The sequence below is a fragment of the Syngnathus typhle genome, linkage group LG8, assembly GCF_033458585.1.
Source record: "Syngnathus typhle isolate RoL2023-S1 ecotype Sweden linkage group LG8, RoL_Styp_1.0, whole genome shotgun sequence".
NCBI classification, from domain to species: domain Eukaryota; kingdom Metazoa; phylum Chordata; class Actinopteri; order Syngnathiformes; family Syngnathidae; genus Syngnathus; species Syngnathus typhle.
In genome coordinates this window covers 184,039-197,547 of record NC_083745.1, presented here as the reverse complement: position 1 = coordinate 197,547, position 13,509 = coordinate 184,039, and the positions used below count along the sequence as shown (strand labels likewise).

At 44.0% G+C, this 13,509-nt stretch overlaps 1 protein-coding gene across 2 annotated transcripts in view; it reads right to left on the bottom strand.

Moving 5' to 3' along the window:
- The window catches only part of LOC133158178 (inositol polyphosphate-5-phosphatase A-like), a 73,889-nt gene that overhangs the window by 28,900 nt on the left and 31,480 nt on the right, over positions 1-13,509 (bottom strand). For both annotated transcript variants that reach the window (XM_061285173.1, XM_061285172.1), the window contains exons 5-9: positions 12,872-12,935; positions 11,377-11,480; positions 7,099-7,151; positions 5,856-5,975; positions 150-234 (exon numbers count right to left, since the gene is read on the bottom strand). In XM_061285173.1, the coding sequence (XP_061141157.1) occupies positions 150-234; positions 5,856-5,975; positions 7,099-7,151; positions 11,377-11,480; positions 12,872-12,935 (426 nt within the window). The remainder of the gene's footprint in view (positions 1-149; positions 235-5,855; positions 5,976-7,098; positions 7,152-11,376; positions 11,481-12,871; positions 12,936-13,509) is intronic.

Below are 13,509 nucleotides of genomic sequence, written 5' to 3'. Positions count from 1 at the left end.
CGTCACAATTAGTTTGATAGGACTTTGCATTGCTTGCATTGAGTGCATTATTAGACAGCTACGTCCATATTTCACACATTACAAAGACACCGTGAAGCTGTTTAGCACGTTGATTGCCGGCTCATCAAATACAATGGAAGAGCACTCACCTCAATAACCTGTTTTGAGTCCAACCTGAAGTTAAAATCCCCAAAGATGAAATATGGCACCCTTTCAAAGCGCTGGTCCGTGATCCTGCAAAACATGACCAGCAAATGTATTGAGCGGGATGATCTGGGATGGACAAAGGAGAGTGCACGCAGAAAAAGCTTCCTGACACTACATCATTGAACAGGAAATATTCCATTCTGAAAAATACAAATGTCTATATTTATTTTCAGCAACCATGCAATATTTCTTTTTTTTTGTCTGTTACAGTTCAACGTTGCACCGCTTGAAGTCATCAGATGATGAAGGTCACAGCGCCACCTTGTGGCGTGATTCCTCTGAAAAGATGGTTTGCATGAGATCCACTGTATTTTGCAAGACATCTTTTTAGCGTCTGGCTCGGTGCAAGAGTTTAGGTGTAAGACTTTAGGCTCCTGTTGGCGGGATGCATTGGCTTGTTATTAAAGCAGATGAATGAATCCTTGAAATGTTTTGGCTGACCAAGTGGTTTCGATTTGCAGCAGATCGGGCATTTTGAATGATCGCTGATGAGTTGAATCTTGGCAGACAAAATCATGATCACGCTCCAATTCAACTCCCGCGCAGCCCTAATGAGAACATATCGATTCTGAAACAAAAATAAGAAATAAGGGCCAATATTGACAACATGCTTTTGGGGAATAAGATTGAACTGACATTGATCAAATTAGAATAACTATTTGTTGTGTTAATGTTGGAAATTGAGGCGAATGTAGGAGCCTTTGTATAATTAACGATCCAGGACGCTTGTCTCGCTATCACTACTAATCGTGTGGCCGTGAACTTCCTAGGCCGCGCTAACAATATATTTATGGGGCCGTAAAGCGAGAGGCCACTTCTTGCTGTTGTGGCTGCCTGCCTGTCTTAATGCACGCTCACTTCCTCTCTGTGAGTCAGTGAGAGTGAAGGGCAGGAAGGTGAAGGAATAAGACAAGGAATGCAGCTATAACTTCAACATTATATTATATGAAAGTGACATGAGCCCAAAGGAGCAAGTGGGAGAAATGAGTGTTGAGTGAATACAGCCAGCGGCTTCTTCCAAATGCCGACCAGAGCGCTGAAAGCATACAGGCAATTTGCCAATGTTTAATGCATATCGGACTTTTTCGTAACAGCACTTACTTTTTTTATTATTATTATTATTATGAATGAACACGGAATAGTTACCAGTTTTCTGTTTTGCATAGGAATGGAATTTCTACTGTAGATCCAAACTTGAGCTACTCTAAGATGCCCAATGAAATAAGTATCACGTGAAACACTGCAACTACTTTTTATGTTTAATAATCAATAAATAATAATGTGCTTGACTTTTTTTTTTACTGTATTTTTGGAAACAAACAATAATTCTACTATTTTAAAATGTAGCTATGTTAGTAACTTCAACATGTGACTTTATTCTTGTGCGAGTTTTATTTATTTCTTCATTTATTTATTTTCTTGATGATCTGTCATTGCTCATCACCTAATTGACGTGGCAGCAGTTGAATAAGAAGAAAAAAAAGAAATTGTCACCAGATCGCTCTTGTCCAAAAAAGTATTCTAAATGCACCCATTGTATCCCACAAGACTTAAGCGTGCACTGTTGTTCTTTCTTAATGACTTCACATCCAGGTGCAAAGAGACTCAACTCAGGTTACTGTTAGGTTACATGGAGGGCTGTGAAAAGGATGAATACTTGCACCGTAAACTGCTGAGACGGTTAATGCAATCCTTCTGCTGCAAAAAAGAACCATTGGGCTGTCTGTCAAAGCAAGCGCTGTGTGCCATGTATGTTTCCCAGTTGCCTTGAGGAGTCTACCCATTCTGTAGCTTGATCCCACTAACAGCCATGTCTAATACCCACAGCTTGGCTGTTTTGTCCGCTGCTCCAAGGTATCAGCCACAGGTCAGAAGGTAACATTCTGTTTACACGATCATTTCCTAAAGCACTCATGCTGACCCGCTGGTGTGAAAGTTGACTTTTTTTTTTTCCCCTCCCCTCCTGCCTTTGTGTGTGGAACGAAGAATTGCAACATTAGCTACAGCTAGTGGGTGTGAAAAGGCTGTGAGAGTGGGGGGTCCAGAGAAAGCTTCCAACCCACCCCCGCTGGCTGGCTGGCTGGCTGGCGGGTTTGGCGGGCTGACCCTCACCCTTAGCCGGGGCCCCCATTAGCCTCGTCATCACAGTTCATTGAGGCAAACTGTAACAGTGTCAGTGACATTGTAGCACAAAGACACACTCCTTTCCACAGTCTATAAACATGCTCTCTCCTGGCCAATTCATCGTGCAGTGACACTCCTGAAAGAGCCTCTTCACAAGGCCCGTCCGTTCTCACTGAGGTTTGGGCTTGGGCCTTCATAGGGCCTTCCTTGGGGTGGAGGGTGGGGGCACACAAAGACAGGGGTCAGACGCTAATTTATAATATGGCCCCCCAACTCTGCTCCCAGGCTCCTTAAAGCACCACTATTCTCTTCCTCTGCATCTAAATTGCTCTCAAAGCAACACTTGAATGTGATGAAGACACCAAGGACATGGGCAAATGGCAGATAGGTAACCAGCAGATAGAAGATTTAAAGCAAGCGCGCATCCCCTGGCACTTTCTCCGCTCAGTCCGTATTCCTGGCTGACTTTGAGCGGGATTATTTACCGTGATTGGCAGCTAAACTGGGACGTAATGGACAGCCGGTACGGGATTAAGAGGGTGAACGTGGGGCTCATGTCATGATGATATTGACAAGATGACTTAGCATAATTTGGAGCGGCAAATTCAACTTTGCACACAATGGCTGGGCCGTCCATTGTCAGTGAATGTGGAGAATTTGGTCCAATGTTAAACATTGTGAAGAATGTGCTTGGTGACATCTTCCTGAATGGGTCAGGGGTGGCCCTGACAGGGCCTTTGACACTGCCGAGCGGGCCGTCCCCACGTCCCGTGTTTGCACCGCGCAGCTCTTCTGCAACGCCCACTCCAGCGATAACAGCACACAGGAGAGAGAGAGCGTGCGAGCGTGCTGTGTGGGATGTTTGGACGGTCACACAGAGGTGAGGAAATAAGTCCATTAAAGCAAGAACAACTGTGAGAAATCCTTGAGAACAAGCGGCCACTACGGCAATTTCACAGCTATCGTATTGAATCAAAGAAATGGAATGGAAAGCGTCATTATTATTGAGAATGGAGACGTTAGATCGACAGCGGACCCGGTCAGGTGTCTCTCTTGAACGACTTGGGACCCCGAGACTGAAGATGGATAGATGGATGAAAAAATGCGCCAACTGATCTTTCATTCTTGAAGGCTGACCAAAATCGACGTATATTCAATCGATGACTTTGAAAATGTCATTTTAACTGAATTATATACAAACAGTCATTCAAATGATTCATTGAACGAACAATCTTATCGAAAAATGAGATTTTAAGCATGCACATCCCTATCGCAAGTTGCGAATTTCAAAAGTTTGCAAATATAGTAATAATAATGCAAGCCATTTATATACTTGGACGCTCCAAGAATAGTGCCAATAGTCATGTCAAAACATTGCCTATGATATGGACGTGAACACACCCACACACTAGGACTAGTGTCGTTGGAATGAATCAATTCACCCTGGTTGCGCTTCAAATGTCGATTGGCCGAAGACTAGCCGGCCTCTTTCAGCCCGTTGTTCTGGGAAAAGGCGAAAGGGAAACATTTAGGTTGTAGGGCTCTTTGAGCCGCTCTGACACTTGACTGATGAGCGTCCATAAAATGACAAAGCATGGCTGTGTGGTAGCCAGTGTGGCCCACTGCCTCCCCATGGGAAACTAATTGCTTTGAATTGTTAAGGGCAACATTATTTTTCTGCCAATCACCGCCTTTCAATGGTCCCCGAAATGAGCATGAAACGAGCCTTTTCAGCCAACAAAAAGGCTAAATGTCCTCAATGTTGATCAAATTAACTTCAGCGCTGTGACAATGGACTATATTGGTGTGAAAATAATGGCGTGCCACCAAAGGAGCCTTTATGGCAGGATTTCACACTTGTAATGTAAAACTGTTCTCGCTGAATGAGCCTGAGCACTCTGAATGGAAGTGGGGGGGAAAGAAACAAACTCCAAAACACAATGGGCATCTTCTTATCTCACACTGTCTCACTTGAAATAGCGTCCAGAGAGAGACTGGATTCAAGTGCACAAACATGATGGCTGCTGTTGGCAAGTACAACAAACCTCATTCGTAATGGTGCAAAATGTTCTGCTTTTGCATCAGTGCATCAAAACACTTGACAGAGCTGTGCGTTTTTTTAATACTGAGGTCTGGCTGCCTGTTGGCCTTCTCAGCATTGTTCCCCTGAGGCACTTTGGAGATAAACACCGTTTAGCAGTTAAAAGAGGCACTGAGGAAAAGGCTTATCAGATCAGATCACTTCTCAATGGGCTGTAAGCTGCTGCATTATACAGCCTGGGCCCCAGATAAGGTGTTAGCTAGCCGAGGTTTGATGCCCGCTAGCCCAGATCTGTCCTCTCTCTCGCTCTCTGTTGGACTTCTGTAATGACTCCTTGTGGAGCTCAGCTGGTGGTGTGCTGCTGCCCTTTTTGCTTCTCCCCTTATCCTGCAATGTGAGCTGAGAGAGGCAAGCAAGAGGAGAGGAAAGGAAGGGAGGGGGATTGGCTTTAGATATTCCCCCTGTCCCTTTTCCTGCTCTGCTTTCTGGGGGTAGGGGAGTCACAGTCAGGACAATAGTCCAAAAGATGGTTCCCAACCAGCCAGTGAATGGGAACACTGTTGGTGGTAGGACTTCATTCAAAGCCCCGCTCCAGCACATTGTCCTCCCAGATCAGCAGAGGATAATGGAGTTTGCTGGTGGCTGCCAAAAGGTTAGCAGCCTCTGTGAAAGGACCGACCCATTATTTATTGCCCTTTACAGAGCCCGAGGACCCTTTTTGTGCTCCACCTCCTTTCCTTCTGCACTGCCAGCTTTTTTTCCCCTCTCTCTCGCTCTCACTCGGGTGCTCCGGATCTGCGCCCCGCAGGTTCCCCCAAAGTGAACGGGTGAGGCGCGGTCGTCCCATGGACATCCTAGCCTGTCCGCAACGCGCCCCGTCTTTTCCTTCGCGCCACTTAGCCCCGACGCCCGAGCGGAGAAAAAGGAGTTTTAAACGAAACGATATGACCCAGAAGTAACGGCAAGGTTAAACGTGAGGATTTTAAAAGCAGGGAGCGTGGAAAACGCCACTCAGCCTAGGGAATTTCCATTCAGCCCTTTCTGCCACCCAAGTACAAGTCTGACACTCAACTATTTACATCTATTTACAAGCTGACAGTAGCTGTACAAGCCATACTAAAAGTGGAGGATTCAATCAAAATAGAATCTTCATCATGCCAGTAAATCCAGTTAAGTAAGGGCATCATAAAAATGCGGGAAAACATCCTTGTCCATTAAAAGGTGGGCCATTCTTTCATCAACGAGAGAACGGCGTAAATAAAAGGTGTCCCGTAATTCAAGCGCGTCACCCTTATACGTATACTTATTCAAAGTGGAGACGACAGGCGGACATGTTGTGCATTTTGATGACATTTCTCCGGGAAGTAACCCAGCAGGTAGAGGACAGCCCTCATCTGAGGACTTTATTCTCAATTCTGTCAATATAGCAAATGATGGATGCGTGGGCATGGCACAAGAAAACAAATGAGCCATGCAAAGGTACCTGTCTAAAACGTAGCCCAGCGCCTTCTGCCTGGTCCCAGAGTAAATGGAAGGGCTTTTCTCCCAAGCCACCAGATTGGAAGCATCGTGGAAAAGGTGGATGTTGACCAGGTCCAAACAACTGGGGTTTAAAAAAAAAAGAAAGTGCGTGAAACAAACATGACGTCCCACAACAAATCAGCATTAATCACAAAGCCTCAACATTTATCTTAGATGTGTGTATGCTGGGGGGGTTTTTGGGCCTTTTGCGGCATTGCTCTTTGGTGCATTGAATGATTTTTTTTTTTTAATGTAGTTTTCAGATGTTCTACTGACCAACATGGCAGCGTTCAGTGAACTAGGTCAACTCATATTTCATTGGAAATTAGAATCATAAAAGTATTAATATAATAATAATAATAATAATAATAATAATAATAATAATAATAATAATAATAATAATAATAATAATAATAATAATAATAATAATAATAATAATAATAATAATAATAATAATAATAATAATAATAATAATAACCTGTATATTCCTGTAGACTGGACTAATGTAACACGCTTTCTGGTAAGAATCCTCAGCAGTCGACGTAGACGGGCTAATCAGCTTATATTCACTTTGTCATGTCAAGATGGAGGCGGTAGCTCAATACATTGCTATCCCTTGCTGATCATATCAATCTACTGTGTTTGCTTGCATGAAAGATCTCCCGGGCTTTCCTCTGCGGAGGAATAAAATGATGCATGCGTGTGCTCCTTTATCGCTGCTATCACTTAAGCAGTCAGTCTGTCTTTCTCCCTGCTGCGCTTGTCAAACATCATGCCTCTATTAAATGCCTAGCGTTTCAACTCTTTAGTTCTCATGTCATACCTCCATTAGATTAGCAGTCACTCCGACCCGCCCTTCCCTTCCCTTCCCTTCCACCCAGCGAGCATCTTCTGCTCTTGCAAACTTGAAGCTGCCATTTGCATTCCTCCCGCACAGCTTCAATTGCATGTAATGTTTGGTGTCATCTGTCATATGCAACTCCTTGACTAACACGATTAGGTCTAATCAAATCCCCGCTGGCTGGCTGGCTGGCTGGCTGGCTGGCTTGCCCGCCCGGAGAGGATGCAGCTATGTGAGTAACTGTCAAACACAGCTTTTCTTTGTCAAGTGGAAGACATAACGCTCACATCTGAACGCTCATCTTGATTCACAATCCCTACGGCCGTCTTAAACAATAATGTGATGGCAATTAAAAAAAACTCACCACTCAGGTAGGGCCCATCGAGTTCTGATGAATCCCTTTCTGGACCACTTGCACTGCAAAGCACAACACATTTTAGAATAAAATGAAAGAGAAACTTGATTGTCATTGTGTCATCATTGCATAGGGGTACTCAAATTTGAGCAGCAAGCACGACCTAAAAAAAATCAAATAAAACAATCAGCAAGTCATAATAAATAATACTAAAACAATCACCTAAGCCTATCTTCTACACCTCAATCTCTTCATTTCTGCCAGCTTCAGGTCAACTTTCTGTTGTCTGTTCAGTACCACCTGTTCGGATCCACGTTCTTCTTTTAGAGAAATGCATATTCCGAATAAAACAGACTGTACTGAAAATAATAAGCACCAAAAAAAAGTTTGATGCAGAGTGTGGACATCTGGTATACAACAGCTGTTTGATCAGGTCCCACCCGTCTTAAGTGAATTATCCAATCACAAGTCTAAAGCTCTTTCTCAAACACCACATGATTCAACATGAAGCTGGTTATTAAATGAGGGGCAAATTGATGCTGTGAGTGTTCTACTTCTTAAATGGATAAATAAGTCTCTTTCCCGCAGCGTCTCGTTTGCTCTCTCATACTCCTAATGGGGAGTTAATTGTAGTGATGAATAAACTAATTATGGGCCAGGTCACATCATTACAAATGGACTCATTTCATTTCAAAACAAAAAAACAACCAAAAAAAAAAACAAAAACTCAGCTTCACATTAAAGGCCTAAGAGCTATTTGATTGCGCCTCACATCCTTCAATCTGCATTAGAACAAGATTAACTGTATCAAATTGAATGACATTAGCATACTTGAATGAATCCATACGGCCTTAAAAGGACGTATGGACTCAATTATGAGTTGCCGCCCGAACGTTGTGACGTTAAAAGCAGCAAATGGAATTGGATGCGTGCGAACGATTGAATTTGGAAATAAAGAAATAAACGAATCAAATTTGGGGAGGGGGGGGGGGGATTATTAATATTAAGGCTATATTAAAAATGACTCTAAAGACAAATATCCATTTGCACCACACAGTAAAATGTGCGACCTGTTCAGGTGAAGTTGAGGAAAGAAAGTGATGATGAGGGACAAGATGAAAAGTGATGCTGGGGGTGGGGGTGCTCAGCGTCCATACAAGCACCGACTGCAGCCAGAGACGTTTAATCTCGATTTAATTTAAAGAGCCATTAACTGCAATCACAACATTAAAATCAATCACTTCCCTGACACCTGGCCCCAGATTGCCCCATTTGCTCTACGTATGACTGATCGGCCCTCCGCTTCATCGCTTGCTTATAAACACGACACACACGGGCGCACACACGGGCACACACGCGCGCGCACACATGCAACACTCCCAACCAGCAACACCCACATCTTGTTTTTCTAAACAACAGAGGCAATTCCCGCTTTAGCAGAAATTCAGCTCATACGATCATCTGGTGAAATCATTCAAAGGCGGAGGAAGTAACGTGTCTCTCGCTATACTGCCTGACAAAATGACATCATCATTTGGCGGCTGACATTGAAGCAGAGACGGACGGTGACACGGAGAATGTCCGGCCGGCTTCATCGAAACTCCGCGCGCACACATCTTCCAAAAAGATTCATGTTGGCAATATAGTGTCGCTTCTTCAAAACAGGAGACATATTTGGATTAAAAGGATAAGTGACGTGTAATCATATCGTAAATCCCATTTAGTGGCAGTGAAGAGTCACTGGGCGGGGATGAGGGTGAGTGTCAGAGGGCAATGGTAGAAGGTCGCAAGGCTCCAGGTGACATTGGCTGACCCAGCGCAGGTCAGTGATAGCGTCTCTGCCCGTGACAGTGATGAACGGCGGCTACACGGCGGGTCAGGTCCAGGGATGTCAAGCAATACATATACGTTCGGAGGGACGGACGGTCGGGCTGACTGCAACATGTGCACACATCCACACACACGCGTGCAACACAAATTCAGACAAATATTATTTAGGGGCCTGGAATCAATTCAATGCTTTTATGGACATGCTTATGGCGTGAACAACAAATCCAAACTCCTACGGGAGGTGATCTACTGCCCGGCTGCTATTTTCTTCCCGCTTCTTTTTGTTTTCCTACTCCCGTGTAAAACAATCAATCGCAAGGGCACGTTAAGGTTTTGCTCGTATTCTTTATTTATATTGGCCAATGACAAATGCGTATGATGCAATGCTTTGCGGAGGCGTGTAAATAGATTCACGCTCAGCGAGGTGGGGGGGGGGGGGAATATGATATAAACAACGCAAGACAACAAGACAGCAAATTCATTATGGCAACCTTTCAAAAGATATTTGCAAACTTCCTTCTTAATGAGTATGTTAATTAATCTCACATTACACATCGACAAATGATAATAAATGATCGGGAGTATGAATTGCAAATGTAATTCATCTGCCGAGTTTTTAAATGACAATTACGTGTCGACAGAAGGCAACAGACCAAATTTAGCTTCCCCCATCATGTTCATCATGTGTACGTATTACACGGAGAATTACACCATTGACATCAAATTGTGGGCTTGACTGTGGGCAGTTTGGGTTCAGTTCACACCCAGTGAAGTTGTTGAATGCTTGGCTGGCGTGTATGATGATAATTGATAATGATAGAAATAAAGAAAATGTTGGCTATCGTTTTTTGTTTGAGCTATTTTGCTTTTAACTATGATAACCTTGGTCCGAAATTCATTGGAATTGGGGTTTGTACATTTTTCAGGTCAGGAGTTGAAGTTGTTTCTGATTTTTTCAGATGTACACATACACACACACACACAGTGAGTACCGTCACAGCATGATGTCATCATCATCATCATCCAGCCCAATGACATTTTATTGATGAGAACCTATAAAAGGTAAGACAGATGCCGTGAAGCAAACATCCGTCTTCCAGCGGCCAACTCATCTGTCTGCTCTCGCTCTATAACCTCCGACAGTCGAGTTCTTGCGACAAATAAAAAAGTAGTTTAGAAATGATCAAATATCTAATCTAACCTAATATAATATTTCATTTGAAGCCAACTGCAGTTATGAGCATGTTAACTCAAAGTTGTATTTTATCTTTGACGTCTGCATGCGTCAACGGCGGTGAATGAGTTAAAAAAAAAAACATACGGTTGCCGGTCGACCTGATACTAAATGTCTTTTTCCAAATGTGTGGCTCCAATATCACTGCTAAGACTGTGTAAGCTGAACAAGCTGAGACTGGAGCAACTGGTTTGGGACCGCTGCTGAGTCCAAGATCCGCATGTAATAGGATTCCTCAAAGCCTCAGATGGATGGCAAATGTAGGCAGTTTCATCTACTAAAAGAGGGCATAAATCAGGTGGGGAGGAAGCAGGGATGAGCCAGGGGTTATCACCAGTCTGGCTCCCTCATGAGAGCTTTGCATTAAAGCATTAGTGAAATTAATTCATCTTTCATAAGAGGTTTGAGCAGTATCGGTGATCTATGATAACAACCAATTTCTCACTATGGAGGGCTGCAGGAGGAGGGAGACGGCAAAGAAAAAAAAAAGAAAAATACTCAGCGACCCTGATAGACTACACAAATCTGCTCTTTTTAAATGGCCGAACATTATCTGGAGTGCCGCTCTCCGGAGCATCATCCCAGATTCATATCCCAGTCAGGAAAGGGCCATAAATCACAGGGAAAAAACTTTTCTTAGCTACCTCTACCTCTGTTCTTCCGACATCACTCCCCTTCTCCCGCTCGAGATGGAACGTTCCGTCATCTTTTACGCTTTTGGATGCTTATCCCGCCCGCGAGAGACAGAATAGCGCTTTGAACAAATGCTTTTGAATGGATTTGTGTCCAACAGTTAATTTGATATCATATCCAGATTGGGGATCTGGATGTGTGGATCGGTGTTGGTCTGCAGAAGTCGGATGGATGGAAGGAAGCGAGAGTTTGCCAAAGACATGGAAATAGGGGCCGGCTCATTCCATCTGTTTTGCATATATGTGCAGAGGCGGGCGTTGGAGCGTGCTTGACAGATGAGTGGGGAGCGCCGGGATGACACGCGGGCGCCCGTGCTCTTCATGACTACATCAGCACAGCTCAGCACCATCATGTAGCATACATGAAAAGTGAACGCATCAGAGCCAGCGTGGAATTGTTCCCCGGGAACCGACCAGCAGTTTTCATTTAGAGACTATTGTTGTTTCAGAGTGAAAAAAAAAAAAAAGTCATTTCTTTCTTTGAGAGAAATTCAAATGTCCTGACACGCAGGAAGACAAACCATCACCCACCTCGGGAAAGTAGTCCTGTGGAAACTTCTCCTTCTCCAGCGAGGGGGTGCTTTCCAGGGTCTCGGAGCAGGTTTCCTTCCCAACCACCTTCCTGTATTTCTTTGCTGAAGATTGAAATGGGGAAAAATATTCTTTAAAAAGCATTAGCGGGCACTATGAGCAACAACCTTGTACAGACAACTGCACCATCTGCTGGCTGGCCTGAAAACAGAACATAACCAAGCAAACAGGCAAACAGCCAGACCAGACCAGCCCAGACCAGCCCAGACCAGCCCAGCCCAATACTACCAAGTCTGGCGCTATGAACATGGGTGATTCTTTTCGAGCAGCTTTGTATTGTTGCAATGCAGATTGTGTAGAAGAAGAATACCATATTTGCCTGTGTGAGTGACTTGATAAAGTGTGTGAGGGAGAATTGATGCTGTTAGTTAAAAACAGCTGCAAGTTAGAAAGCAGAGGACAAAGTTATTTGATTGATTTCATTTAGTTTACTATCCTCATTGAACTCCTCACATCTATTCAATTCATACTTTAAATATTTAAATTTAATATTTTAATATAAATAAGTAATACATGCGGGATATCACTTGAAACTATTTATTAACCATACAGTGGAAATATTGAGAACAAAATAACAATAAGTAAAAGTAAAAATAACTGATTAACGGAATCCAACACAAAAGAGGGGATTCAAAATACAGACTGATCCAATTTGAGCGGAATTTCCTCCGAAAAATGAGGCTTAGTAGTGTGCGTGTGCGCGTGCGTGGCCTCCTCATGTCAGTATGACCTCCCAACAATGTGTGGCCATGCTCCTGATGAGACAGCCAATTGCCTCCTGAGGGATCCCCCTCCCAGAAGTGGATTACGCATCAGTCAGCTGGTGGACAGTCTTTGGCGCAACGTGGCATTGATGTATATGGAATGAAACATGATGTCCCAGAAATGCTCGACTGGATTTAGGTCTGGGGAATGGTCATGTCCCTTCAAATGCCGCACGGGACGGGACGGGGCTGGGCTGGGCTGTAAACACTTGTCGGGCCCTCATAGGTGTATTATTGAAGAGGAAAAGTATTAGTAAATCAAAATTCCGAAAATGCATAGATCTTGTGCCATCGTCCTGTCCTGTCCTGTCCTGTCCTTGGTGCTAATGCTGACTTGGGTCTAATAAGAAGCGCGGTGCGGCACCTCGCCTCGCCTGGCCTCCACATCTATAGCGTGTCTTTCATTAGCGCGGCCACGGGACTCCGGGGCCCTCTGACACCATGGGATGATGAGACTGCCGTAACTGTCCAATAACCCGCCGAAGGCCATTACCGCAGGCCCGAAATCTTTGGAATTAAATTCTAATATTAATAAGCATGATCGCTCCTTTTACATTATCCACAGCGACAATCTTGGCTCGTTGCTTTTGATGGAAATGGGAATAGGCTACAAATGGTGGTGGGGAGGGATGGATGAGGGGCCACCATAGGGGGATTTCATTTCCACTCACCTTTGAAATCAAACTGCTGGATGTTTTTCAAAGACTCGTGAATGAAGTAGAAACTTCCCAGAGCCTGGAAGAACAAAAGACAGAAGATGATATATTTGGAATAGTCTTTGATAAACACGCACATCTTTAAGATTTCTTTTTTTTTTTTTAAAGTTCACGCACAGTACAGTGTCATCAACTAAAGGACGCATTGAGCTGAACACTTGAATGGGTAAAGATCCACTTCAATAGGCTTAAAATCGAAATTTTCTCTGTGAACAATCGGAAAAGTTTCCCAGGAAAAAGTGAGTCTCCCAGATGGGGATTTGATGCGGTTCACAGTCCACTACACTGCTTTCTCTTGGCCCTATTTACATTTAGGCCAAGCGAAGGAAAAGCTCAGGCTCAGGCTCAGGCTCAATCCGCAACGTCTTTCACATGGCAGACCTCGTTCCGAGTCTCTTTTCAATTCTTAGGAAAAGGCCGCTAAGTTTTTCCGTAAAGAAGAGTCCAAATGGAAATACGTCGTCGCGCTATTGCGAGAAGTTCATGGCTAAAAGTAGAAAGGACAGGCAGGAAGTCAAGTCAAGATAGGCGGAGGAAAAGAATGAGAAGTGATGAAGTGACGATTTGAGGAGCGCATGGGGGGAAAGGACGTG